Source organism: Barbatula barbatula (assembly GCF_947034865.1).
Source record: "Barbatula barbatula genome assembly, chromosome: 13".
Lineage (NCBI taxonomy): Eukaryota > Metazoa > Chordata > Actinopteri > Cypriniformes > Nemacheilidae > Barbatula > Barbatula barbatula.
The window spans coordinates 12,589,526-12,615,552 of NC_136776.1; the positions used below are offsets into that span (position 1 = coordinate 12,589,526).

Below are 26,027 nucleotides of genomic sequence, written 5' to 3' on the forward strand. Positions count from 1 at the left end.
TGATCTGTGTGTTAAATAATGCTCTTAAAGAAAAAGTTTACCAGGAAATGGAACCTGTGTCGCTCTAACGCTTCATTATCTGTATTTTTCATAAAGCGCAAAAGCGTGGAATGTCAATTTTTCCGTTTTTCAATGGATGTGCAAGTATGACAAATGGTGATTAGAAAAACCAACCATTGAATTTGGTCACCCAAAAACACCCATCTCTTTCTTACTTTGTTATAATCTGAAGAAGAGTGCTTTAGATGTTAAGTGGTTTTGTGTTCGTACGTTGGAAGTCAATGGGGGTCAATTATTTTTGGTTACAAAATATTTTCAAAGTATCTTCTTTTGTGTTCTGCAGATGAAAGTCATACAGGTTTGGAATGACTTGACAGTGAATATACGATGTTTTTAGGTGAACAATTCCTTTAATAGAATAAAGAAAATATGAGGTTTGTGCAACACGTCAGCAACCCTTTCATATATCTTTACCTAATTACACGGCTCGTTGGAATGCTTGATTCTGATTGGCAAGTCGCGACATTTGCAGGTTCATTATTCCCAGATAACCTCTCAAATCTCTCAAAGCAGCAAATCATTTTGACAGGTTTTTTTAACATTATGTCTTTAAATTTACAAATTATTAAACCATATTACCGGTTCGTGAAATCTGAACGTCGTTTCTTATCTGAAAACCAAAAGTAAACGGCTTTTCATTTCAGAATGTCTGCAGTCGGTAAAAATGAGCTAATAAATTATTTCAAAATAACACAATGTCCCGTTTACTTTCATGTGGCAAGTAGCCGTTAATACGTAGGATAATGTACGAGCAGCCGGCTGTTAGCCCCTTCAGTGTGATACAAGACCCTCTACTTCGCGTCAAGGCTTATTTCTGCGTTAACTACCGGCTCCCTATACATTATCCCTTACATAGCTCCCTTAAATGCCAGGTGTCATATGGCCTGTTTACGGTTTCGGTTTTTCATTTGTAATAAAAATGTTATGAATGTTCTTTCAGATAGTGCAAAATTTATTGTATTTTTACATTTTCTTTAAAAGAAAGTAGCAACAGTTTAGGAAAGTGAAATGCAATTCACACTGATCAAAGAAGTAATTTCTATTAGTAAATCTTCAATGTTCAATCCTTTTAGTACCCCACTCGTACTGTGACATCCTGAGGAGAACGTGTTTGGTAACCATACAACCTCTTCGCATGTGGGTATAATTCAAAATTAACAACAGACTTAATTTAGGTAATTTTTGTCTATGTGGTCCTTCAGATAGGTTCTCCAGCACAGCGCGTGTCTGATTGGAATTTGCATTGATTGACTTCATGAATATTTCCGGCTCATAATGAGTTCTCCCTTCAGATCCAACATGCAGTTTCTTTTCTTCACTGAGAAGTACATTAGACAATACGTTCTAAATTGCATTTTTATACCCTATAATAAACTACATTGAGTGATGTACCGAATAGTAATAGCATGATATTTAGTTTTACTAAATAACTTTATTAAAACACCTTGGTATTGCTATAGCTAGTACTATTAATAGAAAAAACACGGCGAGGGGCTCCTGTCAGATCACATACATTTTAATAACAAACAACATTCTGACTCAAAGTCATTTATTATTAAACTCCGGCACTTCAAGCAGTGTGACAAGCTGGTTCATAGTAATACATTTTACTTGCTGTGCACAACACAGATGACTGTAGTAAACTATTCCTCTTCTCCAACATCGTGCATGCATGTAATGCTGACAGTGGGTATGGTTCCAGTCCAGATTCTTTGCACATTGTGAACATATCTCGGGAATAAATCCTCACTGAGACGCCACGTGGACTTCCGCATGTTCCACTCGATGTTTGCGACGCTGCATCAAAAGCGATGATAAATTGCCAATGTCTACTGTGTGGCGCCTGAATGTTTTAGAAAGAAAAAGAGAACAATGGGGAAAAACAAACAGTGCTCTTTTTTTGCATGTTAATATGTTCCACATTTCTGTTCTGTTTTTAAAATCAGCCTCACTTCTGTATACAGTCATACATAGCACGTAACACAGTATGTTTACCCGTTATTTTATGTATAGATTTTTAGATATCATCTGTGACTTATTCATCAGCCATTTGTTTGCTTAGTGGTAATGTAATACCAATGAAAAGAGACCTCTAAACCTATTCTGACAGTACTTTAATCTTATGAGATGGTTAAAACATGGACTTTTCATACCCTTGAACTAAAACTTTATTGTATTCATAGATCGTAGTGTTCTGTTGCCTCATTTCCAATGAACGTAAACCATCATTGTAATGAAAGTCTTAATTTTTTATTTTTCATTCAGGATGAATTGTGACCCAGACGTCTTTTGGACGTGATTCTTGAGATTTACCCAAGCCTTAGGTAAGAGCAACACAACCACACAAAGAACCCTTGTGCTTTGTGTATTAGAGAATAAATAAATTCTCTTAATACATCCAAGATGACGCCACGTTTCCAAGTACATGTTTATTGCAAAATTTAATACAGCAAATCAAAAAGGCATTACGTACAAGCATTTCCCACCTCCTGTTTGTATTTCGTTGGATATCATTGTAGTATCTGGGGACACTAAGGGGCTCATCCATCCTAATAGCCATGGTTAAGTAAACACAGGAGTATGGAGACAGACCCATCTGTACGTTTCAACACAGTGCGTTCCTCACTTCCAACGCTTTTAATCTTCATTTGTACCTTGGACTAAAACTACAATCTGTAAACCGCAACATTGCATCTTATTAGAATCTTTAAGGGCTTTGAGATGTAATCCTTATGGAGACTATAAGATCTTGTTTTTTAGGGAGGCTTTTATTAAGGTGAATGTACACAATGATTGTTTTGAATTAATATTTCCACCTTGAAGCAGTGTTGTCTTTTCAAGGTCATCAACTGTGGGTAACAAGATTTTGTGCGCTTTCAAAAAAAATCTCGCTTTCAGTGCAATACCATTGATATAAATGTTTTCTCTTTGCCAGAAGCCTCTGAAACTGCCGGGAAGTAATCGGCAAAGTTTCTTCAAAACGCCCGTCTAGAATTGTCTAAATAAAAACGCATTTATCAAGCGTTCGACTTGCTTTTGAAACCGACCGTTTTGCTTTCATCTTTGGCCTTCAAATTTGTTTGACGAACAAAACAGACACTACCTTGTGCTTTGAAAATGAAGACAAAGTAAAGTAACATGTATAGCACGTGCACTTTATCTTACAAACAGATGAATCTTGTGGCAGTTGAGCGGTAAAAGAAAATCGGGAGCCCTGTTCTTGATCTTCAGCTGTCGACGGGGTTTAAAGGCTGCGGTGCACTGTGGGGGCTTCAGATCCTCGAAAACGAAAGGTTTTTGTGAAGGGCACTCCACACTAAAGGTCACTAGCTTGAGGGTTCACGTTCTTTGATGGTAATGAGAGCGGGGTTTTACCGAGGAGGGTCTTTTGAAAAGCAGTAAATACTGTGAGGCGTATGAAATGGCGCTAGATCCTAAATGAAAAGAATGCGAAATGGACACTGTGATTATACATTTCTTCAGTTTACGATAAACATGCTCGTATGTAGTATCCTACATAACCTATCTGCGTTCACTTGCCATCGTCTCATTCCAGAAGCATGATTTATTCAATTTTATGGAACAGTGATTTTTTGAGGAAAAGCCGTTTTGATCCCAAACGTTTCTTTTTAACCCATCCTCCTCAAAGTTCAAGTATACAATCACGAGGCCTTTATGATAAATGAATGAAACAGATAGCCGTCAATCTCAAACTGCAAAACGTACAAACATTCACATCATCAAGGAACCCACAAACATTCACAGTGAGAACACTTTTTAATACAAGATTCAATCATACAGTGTCTGAAGGCATCAATTGACCAACGCTGCTGAACATGAAGAAATGTTGTAGATGTAGATTCTTTCCTCTGTTTTTGACAGAGCTCAAACAGCACTGTTATTTGTAACACCTGGCACCGAGGTCAAGCAACGTCAGCACCTTAAATAATTCATTGCTTTAATGTTCTGATTCAATCTTTTGTCAGCTCCACTCGTCTTTGCAATACAGCTTGCACACGTGGTTACATCGATGAAAATGAACAAAAAATTTAAAATATATCTCTGTGAATTACATGACTCATATACAACATACTTATCATTTCCCCTCTTCTTTCATACCATCTGATTTTTTCAAAACTTATTAAATCAATACTAGAAAAAAGTATTGAAAAGGCAGATTAAAATACTGCAAATATGTATGGCTGACTTGATCTGACAAACCTAAAGGCAGATTTAGTCTTCAACTCAAGTTTTGTAATATATACACAAGTGTCTGTTTATGTGCTTTTGTTTTGTCAGCATTCTTGGGATGGAGGAAAACGTATATTTATTTCTCATTGCTTTCATTTGACACGGCAAGTAAAGACAGCGTTAAGTTTTGTAATCTGCATCTTTGGTTTTCCCCACCTAAACATTTATTCAGCTGTGGTAATAAAAAAGTAGTAGCCTTATAGCTACGCTGATTTATAAATCATGTATTTTAACAACGCAACATAAAAGAAACTTAAAATTGCTACAAAACACACTTCCATTCTGATATCAGATATTCGAAGTCTGTCGTATGCTGTACTGAGATGAAGCGAATGTTTGAAAGAGAATTTAAATGAAAGAAATTATACCAGCACTCTGAAATAAATGGGTTTACATCATAGGCTCTTAAAAACATACTGTACCTCAATCACACTTCATTTAAACATCAACCCTCACTACATCTTTGCTTTCTCGCAGAAAAAGGTACAAAAGCTGTCACTGGGTTGGTACCCTTTTAAAAGTACGCTTGTACCGAAATAATGAATATTAGGACCTTTATAAAAGTACCACATAAGTGACAGCTTTTGTAAAAAAAATCTCAGTGTGGGTTAAATGGACGCATTAGGAAACAAATTACAAGTAGCGACCAAAAAACCATTTATATAAAATATCTGTGGAGAAATTTTTCAGACGTCTCTGATTCAACGGGTTGTCAGACTTTCGAGGTTTCAAACAGACCCCGCATGCTTCACACTAACCAACTGTAACTACGCCACACTTTTATTATTGCAAATAACACTTCTGATTAAAAAATTACTTGAGCGCATAAAACGATTACATCGAAAAACAAACAACCCGTAATGACAAATCGCTATACACTGTAGACGTGTTCTTAATGAACGATTTGAGGCTGTTTCAAAAACTTTATAAAAACATATTTTATTTAGGTTTTCTGATGATTTTGTAAATTAAACCAGTTTTTTTACTCCTTATACCTCAAGTATTTGCTCAAGGTTTTTTTTTCTAATAACCATCACTATATATAAAAATAATCATCCCTCATCTAAACACAGCTAGTTTTTCTCTATTGTTTTTACCATCTGATTTACACACTCTTGGACTATAAATACAGTTATATCCACGGGCAGAGAATATTATGTACAGAAGACACTTGCTGCAACACCACCAAGGCAAAATATGGCGTTCAACTGCAAACATATTCTTATGACGTTTAATAAATGATGCCATTGTGTAGAAGATGGGTTGCCGTTATCAAAATCTTCAGTCTTTATTTTTATTTATTTCGAGTGGATCCAAGGCATATATACTCAATCATCACTGAAATATATATATATATAAAAATAACAAAAATAAACGAAACAAACTACAAATCGTCTCAAGGCTCTTTCTAATTAAATCAAGTCGTTGACTGTCTCAAGGGCTATCAGTTGCTTGAGTTGAACTGGTACAGTATATACGTGGTTCTGACTTGAGAAATTAAGGATGCAAAGATCCAATTAAATCCCAAGATTTCTCCATGGCCCATGAGAAATACGATTAAAATGTCATCAATATCAGAATCTAGACTGTCGGGTCAAAAGCAAATCTGCATAGATGGCACACTCGAGACTACCACCTCCATTCACATGACTGACGAGAGGTTTATAAAGGAGATGTATCCTATACTTTGATCTCAAGTCAGAACTCACTGTGATATGTTCTCTGTGATTTAATTTTTATCTTTACTTTCCTAAGATCGAAGGGTGGAAAAAAGAAACAGTAAAAAAAATATATATAATAAAAATTAATGTAGATGATCTAGCATAACAACTTTCAAATATACATTGGATTAATCAAATCTCTCGTTTTGGCTACCTCTTGTAGTGATTTTAACTAGACATGTGAAGAACAATAAAAACAGTTTAATTTTGTGTTAAAAGGCAAAACCATAATGAATCGACATCCCACGAAACTGTCTGCATCGCTGTCCAAGTCCCTCAAGGCCATTCTTTTATTTCCCATCCGTTATTGAATTTTTCTATGAAATCTTTTGCACCTGCAGTCAGTTTTGTTGTCCGATTATATTATTCAAGATTAACGAATTTAGAAGATAGAAAGAGTGCTGTTAGGCAAGGACTTTGATTCCGTGTCAGAAAACAAAAACAAACCAAAAACAAAGAAACAGAAACAAATTAGTCAAAAGCCCATCTAGACACAAAAGCGCCAGGACTGGAGGGTACATCCCCAACAGTTTAGCAAAAACCAGAGTAGTCAAGAGGCTGAGGTTGTTCTTGCTGTCTTTAGCAGATTATCCACGTAACCCCCCATAACTCCCACCACTCCTTCGATAAGAGTCCAGTTTAACAAAAACATCCCATCACTTTCAGACCCACATTCCCCATTTGCAGCACACCCTTTCAAACAATCCAATAATGCAGACAACACAACGGTTCGGAACTACGAAAGTTCCATGTCCTCCAGATCCGGAGGCTCCTGCAAACATTAGGGAGGCACATAAGGGGGTGGGGATCTGTATGGGGTCATGTTCTTGGGGCGGGAACCTTTACCCTCCATCGGGACGGAGAAGGGTGGTGGAGGCTGGTAGGGTGGGGCATTGGGATCCTCATCGTGTAAAGGTGTGTACTCTCCCAAAAGGTCCTGGTTTAGGGGTGTTGTCTCTGGACTAGCCATGTTGGGATACTCCGGTGGGGGAAGAGGAGGTTTTTCCTCCTGAAGGATAAGGGGCATGCTGGAAGATGGAGGCGGCTTGGAGTCATCGAGCTCATCTGCGAAAATGATGGGTACTCCTTTCTTGATGAAGGTGGCTTGGTCTTCGATAGTCAACTTGCCCTTGCGTTTCTTACGATAGCAGATCATGGCGATGATTCCTGCTATTAGCAAAATGGCAGCAACCACCACAGCCGGTATGACCGTGTGAAGATACACGTCGTCCGTGCTCTGTCTTCCCGCACCCACGGCAGGAGTAACGGGAGATTGGGTCGGATCTGGGATTTCGCCCATTGGGACGAACATGTAGTTACGGCAGCTTCCTGTACCTCTGACGGTGATATTTGAGGCCTTGAAGTCTGGCTCCATGACATATCTGAAGTGTGGTGAAGGTCTCCCCTCGTTGTCAGAAATCCTTCTGCTCAAAAGCTGTATTTGATCTTTCGGGCAGGGGTTTTGCTGAAGGCTGTTGTTGGTCCATTCCACTATGATGGAGCCCTTCATGATGTTCTTCAAGGTAATGGTGCTGCTGTTACGATCGCCAAACGATTGGGCGAGTTTCTTGACAAGGAGGATCTTCTTGTGAATGTCATTTGTGACAGTACGCGCATCCCCGTCGAATACGGCTGTGAACAACACCGCAGGCTTAACGTTGTTTCCCCAGCGATTGACACGGACCTCAAAGGCATCAATGGCGTAAAGACCTCCTTTGTCTGTTGCCTGCATAAAGTACTCGTGCTTTCCTTCATGCTCTTGATCGGGTAATCCGTAAAGCAACTGGCTTGTGCTATTGAACTGTATCCAAGAATCATCCCCGACCAAATCGTTCCCAAATCGCAAGGTAAGCTTCAACCTATCTGTAGTTCCGTCCTCTTTGTCGAAAAACGTATCCGGCGGAACCTTCACCTCAAAGTACGTGCCCACGTAGGCGTTCACCTGATCGATTGGGTTCTGGAGTTGGGGTTTAATATTGCCATTGGGTAAGACAACTACCGGCGTAGTTCGTCTCGGGGCCTTGGTTGTAGTGGTCTTGAGTATAGGGGTTGTCTTTGGCTTTTTCACTGGTCGCTTTGTTGGTTTCACTGGTTTCCTAGTGGTGGGTGTGGCTGGGGTCACGGAGGCTCCAACGTATACAGGCCGGGTCATGGTGGGCTGGATGGTGATTGTGCTGGTGGTTTCCATTACTCGTGTTGGCTGAGGGGGGCCTAAGGTTGGAGTGTGAGAGATTGGTTCTCGCGGCCGAAGGGTTTGTTTCGTAGGATGTGGGATAGGTTCGCGAACAGGTGGGGCAGAACTGTCAGTGGATGGAGCAATGGAAGGAGACGTTGGTGTGGGAACAATACGAATTGGGGGTTCAGGGTAAGATGTTGGGGGGAGTAATGAGGGAATTGGAGTTGGGGTGTTGTTCAGCTGCCTTCGCACCCTTTTGGGCACATGGGGCTTCTTGTTAGCGATGTGCCACCCAACGACAGGATATCCCAACTGTGCGGACATGGTCCCTTCTTTTGCTGGAACCTGAATGCTACTGATATCAGGTATGCTGCTTTGATCCAGATTGCAGCCCAGTTTCCAGGATAAAAGGGCACCGTTTTCCACAACCTTTTTGGCATTTCCCGGTCCCGCCATGAAAGCAGACATGTCAAACAAACGGTTGTTAACCACGGGCAAAATCTTCATGTGCTGCAGCCCCATGCCGGAGAATTTCTTCATCTTGGCAAGTAGCTCCACTCTCTGCTTGGAGCTCATCTTATTGAGGTCAGCATCCAGAATAACAGTAAGCACTGTGACGGGCTTCTCAACACCGCATATGAAAGGCTGTGCCTCGTTGCTGACCGATTGGATTGCGAGCTGAAAAGGGTCTGTGTCTGCGTGCTCCTCTGGGTGCACCTCAATGGAAAACACATCTGGGCTTTGGGAGACTTTGCTCTCATTGGAAACAGAAACAGAAATGTAGTGAACGCCCTTGTCTGTCTCTAGAGGAAGGCCTTGAAGTGTGCCACTCTCGGCTTCCCAATGCAACCATGCTGGGAGCTCATCTTTGCTCGCTTCTGTGATCTGTAAACAGAACAAAGAAAAAACTGAGTGCAACTGAATGATTCGTATTTAAAATACAACAGGACAAATGTGCTTGCAAGGGATGCAATGGCAAGCCAAAAGACTTTAACCTAAAAGTAAGTGAATAATAATTATTTAGAAGAATCAAAGTTCTGTCACTGTTAGTTTTCATATTTAGTCTTTTCTGCATCACGGCAGGAGCGGAGAAGACTATAATGAATGAGCCCTCTTAGTGGCGTAGAGCTCCCTGCAGTATGAGATATTTCACCAGCTGGAGAGCTGTTCAATGAGCGCTCAGTCAAAAATAACCAATAATGAATCAATGGCATTTAGATTCATTACCCAAACAAGCCTCTTTACAAATACAAAAATATGTTTTTTGCTCTAAGCTTTGTGAAGGGATTGTTAACCCCAAAAAAGGAAAATTTTACACATTTACTCACGTTTTTCTAAACCAGGATTAATTTATTCTGTGAAACTCAAAAGGCCAGCCTTTTCAATAGTCATTGCATTGCACCGCGAAAGAAATGAATTTACATTTTGGGGTAAATTCTCTCTTAGTTTGTTGTTTATTCCCGATTCGTACATTATGCCGAGCCAGCGCTAATGAGTCGGGTCAATAAAACTCTAACCAGTACAAGGCAGTCACTAAGGGAATGGGGGGCATCAGCAGATGAGCTTTTATTTCAAATTGATGGGCTTCAAAGGTTTTTAAAAATCCACCAGCGCCACACCAGCTCCTTTTGAATGTTTTCATCAACCAGTCAGAGCATGTGCGCGCATTTGATCGTGAACCTGTTTGATAGGTTAGAGAGACGTTAATAATTCAGGTGTGAGACTAATTATAGTCTGATCTGCAGTCCTGTTGATTGATAGTGCGTTTAAAACTCCAACGTTGCTGCACTTCGACTGGTATGTGACTTGAACAGATCTGCAGTATTTTGAAAGCTTAAAGGGTTAGTTCACATACAAAGTTTGCCATTTTCTCGCTCATGTTGCTCCTGGAGTTTTTATAAAGTATAATGAAGGAAAAATAAGCAAAGACCGGCACTCTAAAAGTAGCTCTTACAACTTAAGCACTATATTCCAAGTATTTTAAGGCCATACAAACTCAATTCACTAAACTCCTAAATCTTATGAATATGCATTAGCTAAGATGTTTAAAATAATGATTAAAACGGAATTGGCGATATAGTAGAACAAATCACTTCACACTAGGCTAAAATGCAAATGTTAAAATTAGTTTACAAAAGAGAGTGTGATTTGTGGTGAATGATGACGTTGCTATATTTCATATCTTCTAAAACCATGTATTATCAAATGTATTTTAATAGTAGTTTCACAATAGCATCCTTCCCGACAGCAGTGGACATAATAGCGCCCTAAAATACATTATTAAAGATTGATTAAAATGTTGTATTTGTAATAACCAAGCTACTGGTAGCACCAAAGTCACGGGGTGAGGTAAGGAAAAATTAACACTAAAAGTTCATTCAAATGTGTTTAATACGTGTATTATATGTGTGATATAATAGAGTTTACATGGGCTATACAATAAAAAATTCGTTCAACACTTGACGATCTTTCTTAAAGCTACTTTCTTCCGTTATTTATTCGTTATAAAATGCTGTCCATTTAAGAGCTAGGGAACAACACTGGAACGCACATCCCTTTTGATCCAACTGTTTGTTCACGAAATGGACTACTTTTACAAGGATTCTTGTTATTTTGTGAATTTTTACGTATTTGTTAGAGAGCGTTATACAATAGTATAGTGCTTAAAGTTTAAACACGTTACTTGCATTAGCTCACATGCATGCAATACATTTCGTTATCTTTGCTGTTCTGTACCTTTGCCGGGGAAATGATTGTATTCTGCAGGCGTCAAAACATATTTCAGTTTGCTCTGTCTGTCCTTCTGCTTCATCAAAGCATTACATGCGCCTCTAACACCCATGCATTACGTTTTGGGGGGGTACTGATAGATAAGTGTATGTTTGAAGGGGGGAGACAAAAATTAGTGACTGAATGCGACGCTTGCGCAATATAGCATTTCTGCGCATTCAATTTATAATCAGCAAAAATTATATATTGATCCGTTTGGCAGTCGATACAAAAAAACCTTGCCTGATTTATTGTAGTAGGATTTTTGACTAATTAGTGTTTGAATTTTGTACTAGCTCATATTTTCATTACTTTGTTTTTGACGAGGGGTCTTTAAAGCAAATGTAGTACAAATATGCATTTGGGGCATCACTTATAGCCTTTTTTGCTTTGTTTCATGAAAGTAAGTGCAATGAAACATGCCCTTCATTCAAAACCTGTTGAACACAAAAGAAGATTTTGAGAAATGTCTCTGGTTTTGTGTCTATAAGTCAATAAGGGGGCTAATGCTGTTTGGTTACCAACATTGTTCAAAATATCTTTTGTATTCTGCAGAGAAAATCCATACAGATTCGGAATAACATGAGGATGAAGATTTCTTTATGAAGTAATACGCTAGCAATTTCACGTGATTTTACAGTAAGGCTCCGTTCAGCAGCAAACAGAGTAACGGCAAGTCTTCACCGCCTCCCTCTGAAACTAGAACAGGACTGTCAGCATGAAAAAAACAGTACACTAGCATTAAGGAAACCACACAGTTTCCATAGTGATGATTCATGCAACCCACACTAAAGACGTATAACTTCTGCCAAAGGCATGTTTCTCTTAACTTAAGAAAGCAATGAGAGGGAGGATTTTGTTAGTTGGGGAGTGAGTTATTTCTTTTATACGTTGCTTGCTGTTGCACGCCTGCCAGGGTGCTTGTGAACAGCATGTATAGAAAATACAAGAGAAAAAGTCTGAGCCGAAAGACTTTCCTTTAGATCCCAGAGCTACAAAAACAAGGGACCATCTATAATTTAACATACCGTAGGACCACTAATCTCTATAATAAGGTGGTAATATCAAAATCTAAAAAGCTCTGATGAGAAGAATAAACTTTTCCCTCCTGAAATGGAATTACATGGATGAATCGAAACTTGCCTGGTTGCGGGGCGAATAAAGCAGCCCATTGTTAAGGCACACTTGCGGAGGAGACTGCCTGAAGAAAAGATCCCATTGTTGGGATATGAAGACAGCCAGAAAGATAAGATTCATAGTTCTGAAGGAGTAGGCTCAGGCATTTCTTTGTCTCCGGTTCTCTCTCTTAATATTACAAAGGCAGGGGGTGAAGGAACTGGCTCGGAAATTTTGAAGAGGGAGAGTTTGGGCTGATGTTTAGAAGAACCGACCCATTTTCTTAGGTTAAAAATTAACCCTGACCTCTGAATACATTTGCACATGCTTCTTTAAATAAAGGGATATCACATTTTGTGCGGAGAGCAGGATTTGGATTCTAATTTCGATAGTGACGACAAATTTTTCATTTAGGGAAAACTGCTTTTTGAGTGGACCGCAGAACGTGACCCATTTCACAGCCGAAAATTACAAACGAAATGTGTTCAGGTCACCTGAGAGAGGTATTCATGACTTCTGTGTGGCAGAAATCAAAACAGACTTGAAGCGGCCGTTTCCGCTCCCTTCCTTCAATGAAAGTTATCAAATGAACGTCGATTCTGTGCGCTGACATTTTTCGGAGAAAGCAAACACAGTAAAGGCTCACCGAGAGAGCTGCTGTTTGTTTATATAAAAACTTTAAATTGCCATGCGACGAGGCGCGAATGTCAGCTTTTGATCTATGCTGTGGAGCAAGTATGAACAAAGAAAGAAAATCTCTGAATGTGCAAGACGGGGAGAAAAGACATTCAGGCACTGAAGATAAAACTCATGAATGCTAAGCAGCGTTGTTATCCTGGATTGTTATTGGAACACGGTCACGTTATGAAAGAGGGAAAATTACAGCCGTTCCGACTACCATGGCTGCAAACAGACTTGCGTATGCAGCGGCACGACATTTGAATTTAACATGGTCCCATTTCCTATAGTCATTTTAGCAAAATAAGGGCAGGCAGAATAGAGAGTAGCACAGGAGCTCATATATGCAGCAAATCCTCAGAGCTCCATTTCCAGAAACAATCACAAGGAGAACCGTCAAGGACACTTAACTAGTCAACCCCTCACTGCCCTCTAGTGGACATAAACCAAACCGCAGGGCAGGTTCCTCAGTCATTCTGATTCATTTAGTTCCCTTCCCTTTTCAAAACGTAACTAAAATGAGGCAAGACAGGACCTTGTTTCTGAAAACGACAGCCTCGTTCAAGACAGCATAAAGACTCTGGGAAAAGGCAGCGGTGCGGCACAGTAATTCTATCTCGCGATGGCAGTGCCCCGGTTGCTATGCAGACCATCCTGTTCATAACAAATAAAACAGCAAACACGGAGCTATCTCGAGTTACTCGCATCTGCACATCAACATAAAGTGACTCCAAATTTCCGAAGCCGTTTTATTATGGGCTGCAGGGGTACGACTTTTCCACTGCCTCGCTGCTGAAGCTAATTAGGTTTCAGTGCCAGTCTGTGTGCTGAAGAAATGGAGGGGCAGGAGACGACGAAGATTCCTGCTGTCACGGACGAGCGGGAGAGGAATTCAGATAAATAAAAGGGACGTGGAGAGAGAGAGAGCGATTCTCTTGTTCAAACAGAGACGCCATTAGCGACAACAGAAACATCTGCCTCTATTTATTAGATTTGGAGAGATGTATGAGCACTTGTCATTTGCCTTCGACTCCAATTTTGTGCTTTTTATTTATGTTCGAAACTGGACAAGGGGGATGTTTTCGAGACCAGCTTTGCTTTGCTCTCTTTTAACTGTATCCCCTCGGTTGCTTTTGATGAAAATGAAGCGAGAAATGGGAAGTAGGTCAGTGACTTCAAAGGGTCTTGTGCACAGAGTTATTTACCAATATCTGAAGGTCCGAGTGTTTAGTGGGAATTGCAGTGATGCTTTCGGTGTGAACAAAACGACGAGGACCTGAGTGACTCAACGAGAATGTTGTGCCTCTCAAAATATGCTTAAAAAACTGCAGGACTGATCATGATAACACATTAGTGCGGTTTGTTGGGGGAAGAGATATAAATAAATCAAGTCCTATCATATTAGCGGACGAGAATATCACTGAAACTTGGGGGTGGGGCATTTTTAACTAGGATCAAATAATAAACCACTTAAAAATACAAAACATGCTTAAAGGTATAGTAACCAATGTTCTCCAAAATATCTTATTTTGTGTTCTGCATAAGAAAGAAAGTCATGGGGTGAATAAATGGTAGAGTACATTTCTGTCCCTTTGACCTCATTGCAATGCAAAGCCCTGGCAACCGATCACAACAATATGGTAACTGGCACCATCTCCAGAAAATAAAACATCTAGTTTATCTTATAAACAACATTGAAATGAAAGACAGAGAGGTCATGAATTATGCTTATGAATACAAATATATTTATAGATGACCGAACCGAGTTTAAATGGCACAAAGGCAAAATTCATTGCGGGCTGATGGTCTGGACAGGTCTGAATGGTTATAGAAGGGAACAGCTGTAGGCAGCTTTAACTGTTGGGCGTTAGATTCTTTGGCACAGCTGTCAAGACAGATTTTCCCAAAGTGCACAAAGGGGCTTGTGGTTGCGACTCAAAAATGCGTTTGACAGGGCAGAAATGATCCAGTGAATGTAGGATTACAGAGCGGGCCGGAGAGAACCGCCTAACATTCAGACGGGACAGAGGAACACAATGACCAGAAAAGGGCAAGGGTCGTGCTTTTAACAACAGCTAACAGGGACTGGTTAGTAAAAATGGGCGCTGGGTGGTCAGCCTGACATTGTGTTTTGACCATTTGTGAGTTGAGTGCTTTTCAAAAGTTTTGAATGGTAGAGCTGGTTTCATTTTTGACATATACAAACCCGCTTATGTTATGCATCTACATCTATGTATATGCGTCTTGCCGCAGTTCTGTCCCATCATGCATGCAGACCACGTGTTCGCAAGTAGTATTGCTACTTGCGAACTATTATTAAGGAGACCACCACATTTTATGGTCCATCAGTCATAAGCAAAGCGTAGAATAAGATTTAAGCAGCGCTCGGGGCAAAGTCACGTTGCCTCGCACCGACTGAGTATACTGGCTGGTGAGTTTTGATGCGATATACCTGCTGGAGGACATATTTGTTAGCATACATTTGCAACACATCTGGGGTTCGAAAGGAGAGCCTCTAACCTTTACTTTGCTCCCGGAACCCTTGGCTTTGATGGGCACCTGCATTTGGAAAACCCTGCCCACCACCGCAGAGGAATCCGGCAAGCCGCTGGACTGTGACATGGCCGCTTCCGCCTCCCGAAGGTCCGCCAGCATGGTGGACTGCATAGATGCCTCAAGCTGCCTCACATCGCCAAAAACTTCCCAGGACGCCCGGACATCCGCAACTAAAAGCACCATCACAGCCAGCAGCACCAAATCAGTCCTGTCCCCCAGCATGGGGCGGCCGGCGTCCCAGAACTTCCTCAGTTTATTGCGCATGCCTGCTTTTATATTCTCTCTCTCACACAAAAGAGGACGTCCAGTTGAGGGGGCAGCATGCACCCCGCAGAGTCCGAAAGTACTGATCCTCTTTTGAAAAGCTCAATCCTTTCGTTTTGTTCTCGATGTTGGCCCCTCTTCCCTCCTTTTGTCAAAGCGCCCTCAGTAGTTCTCAAATCCCATAGTTTAGGGGCTGCCTCGAAGACCTGTGGTGCGAAAGAAAAAGAGAGGAATTCATTAGCAGGCATTTCAATAGCAATAGAACATACCGACATGTCCGACTGAGGCATCCGTGACGTATCACAACTGCATCGTAAATCACTTTGGGTTAATGGTATAAGCCAGATCTTATTTTTTTGGGTGCCTGGCAGCGTCAGGGTTTCGCACCGGTTGCTTACTCACATACAAACACAGGTGGATCAAGACTAATCTGATTACCATTCAGAGATTTCTTCTGCATTGTTTCCCCTGACGCACTGTGTCTTTTATTTGCTCCCTGCATTCATCAGGGTTCAACGAAAATATTTGTTTTTTTACAGTAGGCAGGGATGAGCCAGAAAATAATTTTAACTGCCCTATCAACATTTTCTTGTAAACATCAAATTAAATGAAAGTTCATATTGCTGAATGAACACATAAATAAATAGACACATAAACAGATTTAGATAAAAAATATATTGAAAATATTAAAATATAGCAAATTTACAATACAACTAGATCCTAGTTTTTAATACTTATTTGAAGTATTACTATTACAACTAAATTATTTGGAGGTCTTAAGAACTTATGATATATTGAAATTGTATATATGTTGTTTGTTTGTAAATATACGTAAGAGGAGTATAACTAAACGATATAATGATAAACAAACGTATTACATGTACATAAACAAGTACGCATACACAATCAAACACACAATGATGAAAAAAATTTGAATAGGCAAACATGCACTTAAACAATGCTTTAGATTTTCTGTCCTGAACAAGTTCTTAATTTTAAGAAAGCCCATCTTATCTATATAGCTCCATTAAGTTAAGCTCTGACGAAAGCCCCCTGCACAGGAAGACTAATGGGAGAGAAATGGGCTGCCAGCACGACCGACCGGTTCAAACACTTCAGAAGAATGCATATACCGACTGAATTGTCTCATGGGGGGGGCGCTCTCTACACTCTAGAGGTTTGTTATTCATGCAGGTCTTTCATTCAAAGAAAGCAAGGAGGAGAAAGCCCACGGTGAAGGGATGGGGTTTAGTGCAGGGTGGGCTGCAGATTTTACACATGTGAAGAGGGAGCAGCTCCATACAATGCAGATGATTTCCCCAGAGAACTGCTCTCGAGTCGTGTCGTCCAACCTATGAACGACAGGAGCGGATATAAGAAAGGTGGGGCGGTCTCTCACGCTCTCTGTCTCTCAAGAGGAGCTTCTTCTGAAGAACATCCTTGTCAGAAAGAACAACATCGTGGATGTGACCCGCCCAGCTATCCTTCTGCGATTCATTCTAAAAACCAGCGGGAATGTTATCTATTTAAAAAATTATCAAACAATAAACGTCCGCTTTCAAAGTCAGGTTTATTTTGCCGTCTCAACCAGACGCTTGCAAAACACAGTCTCGGACTGTTGACAAAGACACGGAAGGGAAATCAAAGACACATGGTCAACGGAAAAACAGAACTACTGTAGGGAACAAAAACATTTAAAGGTTGAGATAGAACATAAGGTGCGTTTGTGGATTACGGACCCCTGAGATTCGTAAACTACAGCTGGAATTTTAGAGAACGTATTACAAAACATCAGATTCACTTGACGGTTTGCAAGCCAAAAATCATCAAAGGCTCACAATCACCTGGGCCGCTTCCTGTATAGACTTTCTGATAAAAGTAAATCTAAATCCGATCCGTTCGGTTCAATAAACTATTCATTTCAAGACACCACAGGCTGAATCGTTGGGATTTAGTGACAAACTTGAATTGGTGCAGATCTTAAGAGCCACAGACTTCATCCGTAAAGAGTCAGTGAATGCAGAGAGAACACGGGTTTCAAACACAAACTTTCGTTATGCAAGATAAGAACTTCTAATCTAAGCGCTGATAAACTTGACTGCTGACAAATAAAAAATCCACAAAATGGTACTCAAGATTTTTCTAGGCGAAGAAAGTCCTGTATTTCCCATTTCAGATACCATAAAGTTAACACGGCATCAAAACACAGCATGTTGCAAGCAGGATTATCAAGGCAACATTATCAAAAATAGCACACATTTGAGTACCACAATTTACATACAATAGATTGACTGTAAATCACTTTTTGAAATAAAGCATTTAGTTACAGAGTTTCTGGTCAAATGTTGTGACTGTTTCTATTTAAAAAAAAATATTCGTATGTTGATCATATAATCTTAAATTTTAAGATTTTAAATTGACATTACAAACCAATGGCATTATCGCAATGCATTTTTCTTTAATATCGTGCAGCTTTTTATAGACATTAACTGATGAGGAAACTCATTTGTTTACATGATTTCAACGAAATAAGTTTTTGTAATTGAGCAAAGCTTTATATGAGTTAAATAGATATACTGGCAAAAATGGTTGTATATCATTTCTATCACTGCTTTTTAGTAGTATTCTGAGGCCACTGAATCTTATGCCACAACAAATACATATTTCATAAAAGGTATGGATGAGTTTGTGGTTTGATAAAATCGAGACTGGCAAAACCAAACATGCCGCGCAACCGGTATCATCTCGTTCAAGAACAAATTACTCTTGGGACCCGGATCTCTTTTGCAGAGTACATTATAATGCAAGTACAAGGGTTGCAAATTCCACATTTACTTTTCTAAGTATCACGACCATTCCACCACTGAAACACCTAAATCTAGTTGTTCCCTCAACAAGACTAAATCACAGACACACACTTTAAACATTCCACACCTCCAGTCATGTTTATAACACCTGTCATTCACATTTGAAACAAGTGTTATATCATTGGCACAAGCTGTTGACTTAAGACAATGACTCCACCTGGATCTGCCAATCCACTTTGAACAATCTCAGATTGGAAGTCTGTGGATACGGCTTGAGGTACAGTCGAAGACATGACCCTCTTCAGCTTTCCATGCTTTTCCACTACATTCCCACTGTTGAGCATTTACAAAAGGAGCCTGATGGAACTGGCAGGTACATGAAAGTACTTTAACTTCATCTCCGGTTACGGATAAAGACGGCCTTTCAGTTCTCAGAAATGGTGGGCTGCTCACAAAAAGGTGGAAAAAAAGGCCTATCACAGCATTCCTCCCTTGATCAGTCCGGCATTGCACTGGTCACAGGAACCCTGCCGCCAGGCTTACTGGCGGTACACACGGACCCTTTCAGCAGTCGATCGTGACCAGAGAAGCTTTTGAAACTGACCTTTCTGATTTCAAGACTCAAAAAGGGGAATGAAAATAATTTCATCGGTGAGGAAAAAAATTTGAATCCTGAAGGCCCATATGTGACAGCACAACTACAGAGGGCCATTGTGTATGGCCTCTGAAACAGTTCACTAGACGCTCGGGGAGATTAGAATTTGACAGGGATGTATGTAGGTTGGGGGAGAGGGCAGGCGGTAATAGGTTTGCAGAAAACAGTAGAGCTGGCGAGGCGAGAGAATGCCCTTTGCCCCGGTACCATGGCGACACCCCTTGTCCATCACCCTCCAGGGGCCCGTGCTATTGGACAAGACTATAAAAGGCATGGAGTCGCGCATTCCAGTTGGTGCAAGTCGCTATAATTTACTCACAGCTTTCACCTTTGAAAAATGAACCTAGGTGCCTCGCCGGATTAGTCTAGAAGGCCACTTATCATCTGATCTTTTATATAATGACAATGCACAAAACTGCATTCATCTTAATCCTATTTTCTATAAATGGAAAACACATTACTCACCAAATTGGAATGCTAGAATATCTGCACAAATATTTCACTCCTCTCCAACTGGGTAAACTTAGTCCCGCACACCCTCCGTCCCTATTCGAACTTCACAAATAATGTTTCCCGCATCGCTATGCGTCACCGCCAAATCTACAGCACCATGGCAAAAGCAATTATATTCTACCCAAGTTGTGGGTTTGCAGCCTGAATTGAATGTGTTGAGATAAAAAGGCCAGGTACCACAAAATAATACTAAGACATTAAACAGACAACACGTCTCACTGTTCAGTTTGCAAGCTGCACACTAAAGTAAACGTATAGGGTACCGGTTCAGTCCTTTTCAAAACCAAGTTACTTTTAAGAGCTAGCTAGTTTATTTCGAAATACTCACAAATTAATTGTTCAAGAAATTATTTGCTAAATCTGACATTTATTAACGCTATATTGACAAGTAACTGAGCGATTGGATGTTTATGTGACAATGTATAGTAATATGGGACCCAGTCACCAAATTACAAAACTAAATGTGCAATATTTTTATTAACACGTGGTTTACAAATATAAATCCAACAAAATATGTTTTATTTAGATTGTAGTAAGGTAAAGGAAAGCCTGTTGAAGCCTCAAAAAACAATTTACCCCAAGCATTCGGCTCTGCTTTGACTGCTGTAAAATATAAATGCCTGACAACATCTCACCACGAACCAAGATCTGAAAAAACAGATATTAATAAACCTCAACAACCAAGATCCCAGTAACCTAACATAGGCAAGGTGATGTCGGATCTATTTTTAACAATTCTGAAACCAGAGCCGGACAGAGTTCAGATGATAACTTCAATTAAAATGCTTCAGGCAGAAAACTAAGAATATGACCACAGACGGGTGATCTCAAAGAAGTTTATTAAAGTTATATAAACCCAATATAATTTCAAAGCAAGCAAACAAAGTAAACTGCCTTCACGAATACTTAGTGTCTTTCTCCAGAAACTAACTTTAAGAGTTATGTTGCCAGTAAAAAGCCACAAAGAAACTGAACTGTGAGGAAAAATGTACACACCCTCAGGTCCCATTTTGTTCATTAATGTAATAATTTCTGATTCAAGAAAGTAATATTAATTCATTATTAAACAGACAGAGATCCCAAATTGAATCGGAACCGCTTGTTAACAGCTCACTTAAATCAATTCATGCAACACTTCTGTATTCATTGGTGATGGCTAAGCAACCCGATGCCACAGCTTCAAATCCCAAAAGAGCTAGCACAACACTAAAATGTTCATCCGGTGATGCTTACACTATCCCGGTATAGTTCAGTGGAGTCCCTCAGTCGCACTCTTCCCTTTATAGTGAGGTATGCACCCTCAGCAGGGTCAGAGGTTACAACCACAGTCCTCATTTGGCGAGTGAGTAACAGAGAGCGGGCCTCTCCCTAAAGAGACTGCCTGCAGTGATTAATGACTCAGATACGCTGCCATCAATAGCACGGGCGTTCGTGTGAGCAGTCGGCCTGCATGTCCGCAGCCACTGGAACACCTCCAGGAGCCAATCATACGACCCGTTTTCGCCTAAGCCCCGGTCAGCTCGAAGCTGACCTTCTCCGCTTCGCTCTGTACTTCTCCCCGCCCTTCTCCGACACAGCTGAGCCTTCTATTAATGGCAACCGCAGGGCATGAGGAAAAAGATAGAAGCCGTTTAGAGAAGCCATATTCTCTACTGCAAAAGAACTCTAGCCGTATCAACAGGATGAAAGTCACAGACTCTGGGCAGTATACATGCGCAACGGCAGTAAAAAATATAGGCTGAACAGCCATGTTGTTAATGGATATGGCAGTGAACGAATCGATAATTTTGTTGTGCGTTTCTGGCTGTTGAGAACAAAAATGTTGGGAGCTTTGCTACTTATCTAAAAGAATACATCACATGTAGAAACGGGGGACGTGGCTAGAACTTGGCAGGCCAGAATTCACATTAAGAAAAGTTGATGTATTAATGAATACAAATATAAATTTTGAGACAGATTGAAATCACATGTGAAGCAAAAAAAACTGCTCATTGGTCAACGAATGGCTCCATAAGAATTAGAGCAATCTTATATTTCATAACCATGTATGCAAATGGGTGAAACTGTGAAACTGCATCTGACGCTAATGTCTGATATGTTTTTCCTTACTTTAAGCGATCAAACATATGCAGTTAAAAATGTTTTTGAGATCATGAAAAACATTTCAGTCAAGTCAACCTAAACTTTTAAACCGTAATATACAATCCTGTAATGTTGCATGCATTTATGTAGACTTGATACTGTTGCTTTTAGTGATTTTACTGATCAATCGATTAATTGATCAATAACTTTAACGATAATGGATTCATTTCAAATTTACATCCCTAGTAACTGAACTTTTTCTAATAAAACCATGCATAATTTTTGTAATGGGTTGTTATGCATGATTCGCATTCGCAGGATTCTTTAAAGCAGCAAACTTAAACACACTAAAACATAAACAAAGCCAGTTTATGCCACGCTATATCCCCAAACATATTTCAATTCATGGCACGCATGAGTGAGGCTTTGTGACTCTTTGTGGTACACAACAGGAAATAACGGTATGGGGTAAATCCATATTAAAACAACAGAGTGATATAAAACATAATAAAAGTTATCAGCAGGTCGACTGGTGCAAGGGGAGGGACGTCACACCCAGGGTCCTTTTTTAAAGGAAAGTGCCCTTGCAAACACACGGTGTCTACGGCGCAAACATGAACTGGAAGACCCAACAGCATCTTGATACTTGAGAAAGAGGTGTGGAAGACATATTGACCCCGCATTCATTCCTACAACAATGGGAGTCTTAAAAGCCTCCGGCTTTTTACAAAAACTCCATCTCAAGTGTCATCACTCTGTAAGCCGCCGCAAAATATGTTTTTTAAAACTAGACCTTTAAATGGATTACAAAGCAATTATATCCACCCCCGCTTTGCGCATTGCATTAATAAGACGTGTTAGAAGCGGCCAATCAAACGACGGTATCAGATAATGGCTACGTGCAGGAATGATGTAACTTGGTTTGCTGTCGATGTATTGCATTGGAATCCGTGTTTGATGCCTCTGTGCTTGGAGATATGAAAACAGGCAAGGGTAGCGGTGCTTTACACCTCTCTAATGCATTTTTAATTTGATGACGAGCTAAAATGAATTGAGAGAAACACTTTAGGGAATTGCAGTGCTTTCCCAAACGAAAAGGAACGCATGTACCCTTTGATTAAAACTTAGTCGGTCGTCAGCTATTTCTCTTTGATGGCAGTGTGGCTCGCGAAGTGTCTGACTGTGATTCACTTAACAGTCTCCTCGGTTGCCTGCAATTATGTGATGGCAACAAAACAATTACGAAATTAAAAACCAAAAGAAACTTTTGTTAAATCACACAAGTCAGTTGGTAGCAGGATCATTTACACTGCTTACAACACTGTTTTGAAACCTTTAACCTAGGACACTGTAAATGAAGGGAAAGTGCAGTACAGATGCATCACAGGATGCAATTTACAGCAAGACTCTAAAAGGTTTAATAGCTAGTCATCCAATTTCTCCAATTAATGAAATGATTGTCCTCGGGCGATCCAGCCAGCCGTTTCAGAACTTCAAACGGCATCCTTAAATCTCAACAAATTGTGGTTCGGACCCTTAGCGTGACTGGGACAAAAATGCAGCTATAGTATTGATAACACTCCTTTCAATAAAAATCATGCAGAGCAAGAGGAGTCCCTCTACGAACACGGTGACCTTCGTAAGGGACAAGCTTTACTCCGCTATGATCATGTAAAACTGTCATCCTGGTGCGAATCAGCATACCACAGGGCAATCCAGGATCCAGATTAACCTAAATTGGCAGATGCGTTTTGGGGCAGATATCTTGCAATGATCATTAAAAAAAATTACATTTAAAAAAATGAATTAAAACAAATACAATCGCATTCTTGGAGAAGATTGGGGCTAGTTGGTAAAAGGACGGCAGTGACAGCTGCGAACCCACAGGCTCCTAACATGTACCAAGACACCATCCTGACCCAAAATAACTTGACAGATACATCCTAATTGCTTGTAGGGCCAGTCACCCATCTCTGGCTCAAACCATGTCAAAAAGCCTTGAATAAGATTGGCATTATGTCTCCCTTATGCAACTTTTAACAAACCATCTAACTTTTAAAGTCAACATAAAACTAAATTATGCTTCCAATATGTCACATCCGTATTTGTGAAACAGGACAATGGAAGAGGAAAATATCCATCAGAATCTGAAAAGTGGTATCTGTGTGACAGGTGGTCAGAGGGGAGGGTTTGGAAAATGTTAGCTTGGCGATGTCGATCTGGAAATGTTATTCTTTTACAATAACAAAAGCGAGCAATGAATCATTCTCAATAAATTACAACAGGGTGGGTTTGATTTCATGTCGTCAAAAGTAACTGGACCTGACTCTGCTGGTTTTGGTATTCTGGGAAGATATCTGGACTACACAGCCAATGAAAGATATTGTCTTTGGTCACCGTCCGTTTTTATCATAGACAAGTCTATAAACAACACAAACACCCATACAGATATAGTTTCCGCAAGGTCAAATTCAAAGAGCACCAGACAGCAAAGAACGGTTATCAGGAAGACAACCAAAGTTAAGATTAAGCTGCTCTGTGAACGACAAACCAAAAGGTGGGCCAACCAAATCACCCACCCTAATGAATCAGACATGGCTATGTTAAATGCTAATATTCTAAAGTGACCAAGGCAGGAAGATTAAATGAGATACGTCCTTGAACAGAGTTTTATTGCTGTAAGAAATATACGCTTCATTATTTCCAGCAGAAGTAAAGCAAAAACATGGACACACATTCTGCCTTGTGAGTTTATACTGAATCTCATTCAGGTTTCAGAATACCATGGTTTAAGGGACCAGATGGCCCGGTTTCACAGCTCTCGGTGACCGAAGGAGGGAATGTTGAAGATGTGTAAATGAGTTCCTGGGATGAAGCAGTGGAATGTCGGGACTGTCACATTTGGCACACTAGTCTGGACAGTCAGGGTGGATGAGAGGGGAAGCGAGATGGCTTTCGGCACATGCAACAACCAGAATTTCAGAGAACAGGACTCTATAAAGCCCACGGCACAGGGATGTGCTTCACCGTGCTACTGACACGTGCATGTTGCTCAGGAGAAAAAGAGCTCTTCAAAGAAGATCAGTGTTTGTTCAGAACAAACGACAGCTAGACAGCATAGAATAACCCATTTTAGCTTGCTTAGACCAAATCAAGGAGAGGCCACTGTCCTTCCAAAAAGTACACAGATTTGACATGAAGAGAACGGTAGCCAACTCTCTTAACCCAAACCTGGGGCCGACAGATGGCCTTAGAGACGCAACCGCTGACTTGTTTAACAGAAACACATCTGTTGAGCGTGTCTTGGTTCAACAACCTGTGTCAATAAACAGCTCACAATAGACATCAACAACCTATTTCCCAACTCAGCAAAGACGCCTAGATACGTGTTGGTTTGGGCTAGACAAGAACACAACCTTGCAGGAGAAAATTCACTGTTTGTTATAAAGCCTACAGACATAACACAGGACAACATCACTGATAACACTGTGCCGAGGCATCTCTCTATATCTGCAAAACCTGAGAAGACTAAACTGAAAAGTCATGGCGTTTTCCTGAGAAAAAAATATTTTCTGGAATATAAGCCACATAAATCAAATGCGCAGAGATATTAAAGAAATAAGAAGCCAAATATGAGAAAAAGCTAAAAATAAATCACATTTTCTGTGACTTTTTAGATGACAACCCCAGGTGATGCTACGAGAGCTATATTTCAAGTCAAGAAAGGCTAAAAACTATGAAAAACTAACTAACCAGACATACGAAAATGCTTTTTACAGGGCTTCATGTTTTCTTAGCCACAAATTTATGTTCCACACTTATACCTTTTTAACCCTTAAATGCCTTTTTAACGTTGCAGAAGTTAAGACTTCAAAACTACAGCCAACTTTACATCTGTCATTGTTCCCACTTACTACTTATTCAACCTAAAAACCATAAACTAGACGGTAGAAAACTCCTTGACTAAAATAATTCTTTGCATGATATAAAAACAATTCTTTATCTTTTGGATCTGGAGCCGCACAGCATGTCAAAACAGGACACCATTATGTCCCATCCCTCTTCTCTAGTTATTTTCCTATCCAATGTACAGCCATCTTCAGACAATACTCCCAAAGCAATGCTGACTTCCTCCGTACAGACATGCATTCCTGAAGTGGTATCGCCTTGCCAACCTTCCCACATTGCACATGGAAAATCTGAACAACACCCTTTTTGATGGCAGACTACATAGACAAAATGGATGCTACCAGAAAACACAATCTGTATGTAATCTGTTATGTCTTTGCACTAGTACGTGAGGAACCACCAACAGTGCATGTGCCGATGTTCAATAACCAAATAAAGACAGACAACGTCCTTCGGTGAGAAGACACACG

The 26,027-nt window shown here is 40.2% G+C and overlaps 1 protein-coding gene across 2 annotated transcripts in view; it reads right to left on the reverse strand.

The window, feature by feature from the left end:
- Positions 1-5,237: 5,237 nt before the first annotated feature.
- dag1 (dystroglycan 1) overlaps positions 5,238-26,027 on the reverse strand; it is a 28,976-nt gene continuing 8,186 nt past the window's right edge. For both annotated transcript variants that reach the window (XM_079471499.1, XM_079471500.1), the window contains exons 2-3: positions 15,292-15,797; positions 5,238-9,093 (exon numbers count right to left, since the gene is read on the reverse strand). In XM_079471499.1, the coding sequence (XP_079327625.1) occupies positions 6,814-9,093; positions 15,292-15,591 (2,580 nt within the window). In that variant the 5' untranslated portion in view covers positions 15,592-15,797 and the 3' untranslated portion in view covers positions 5,238-6,813. The remainder of the gene's footprint in view (positions 9,094-15,291; positions 15,798-26,027) is intronic.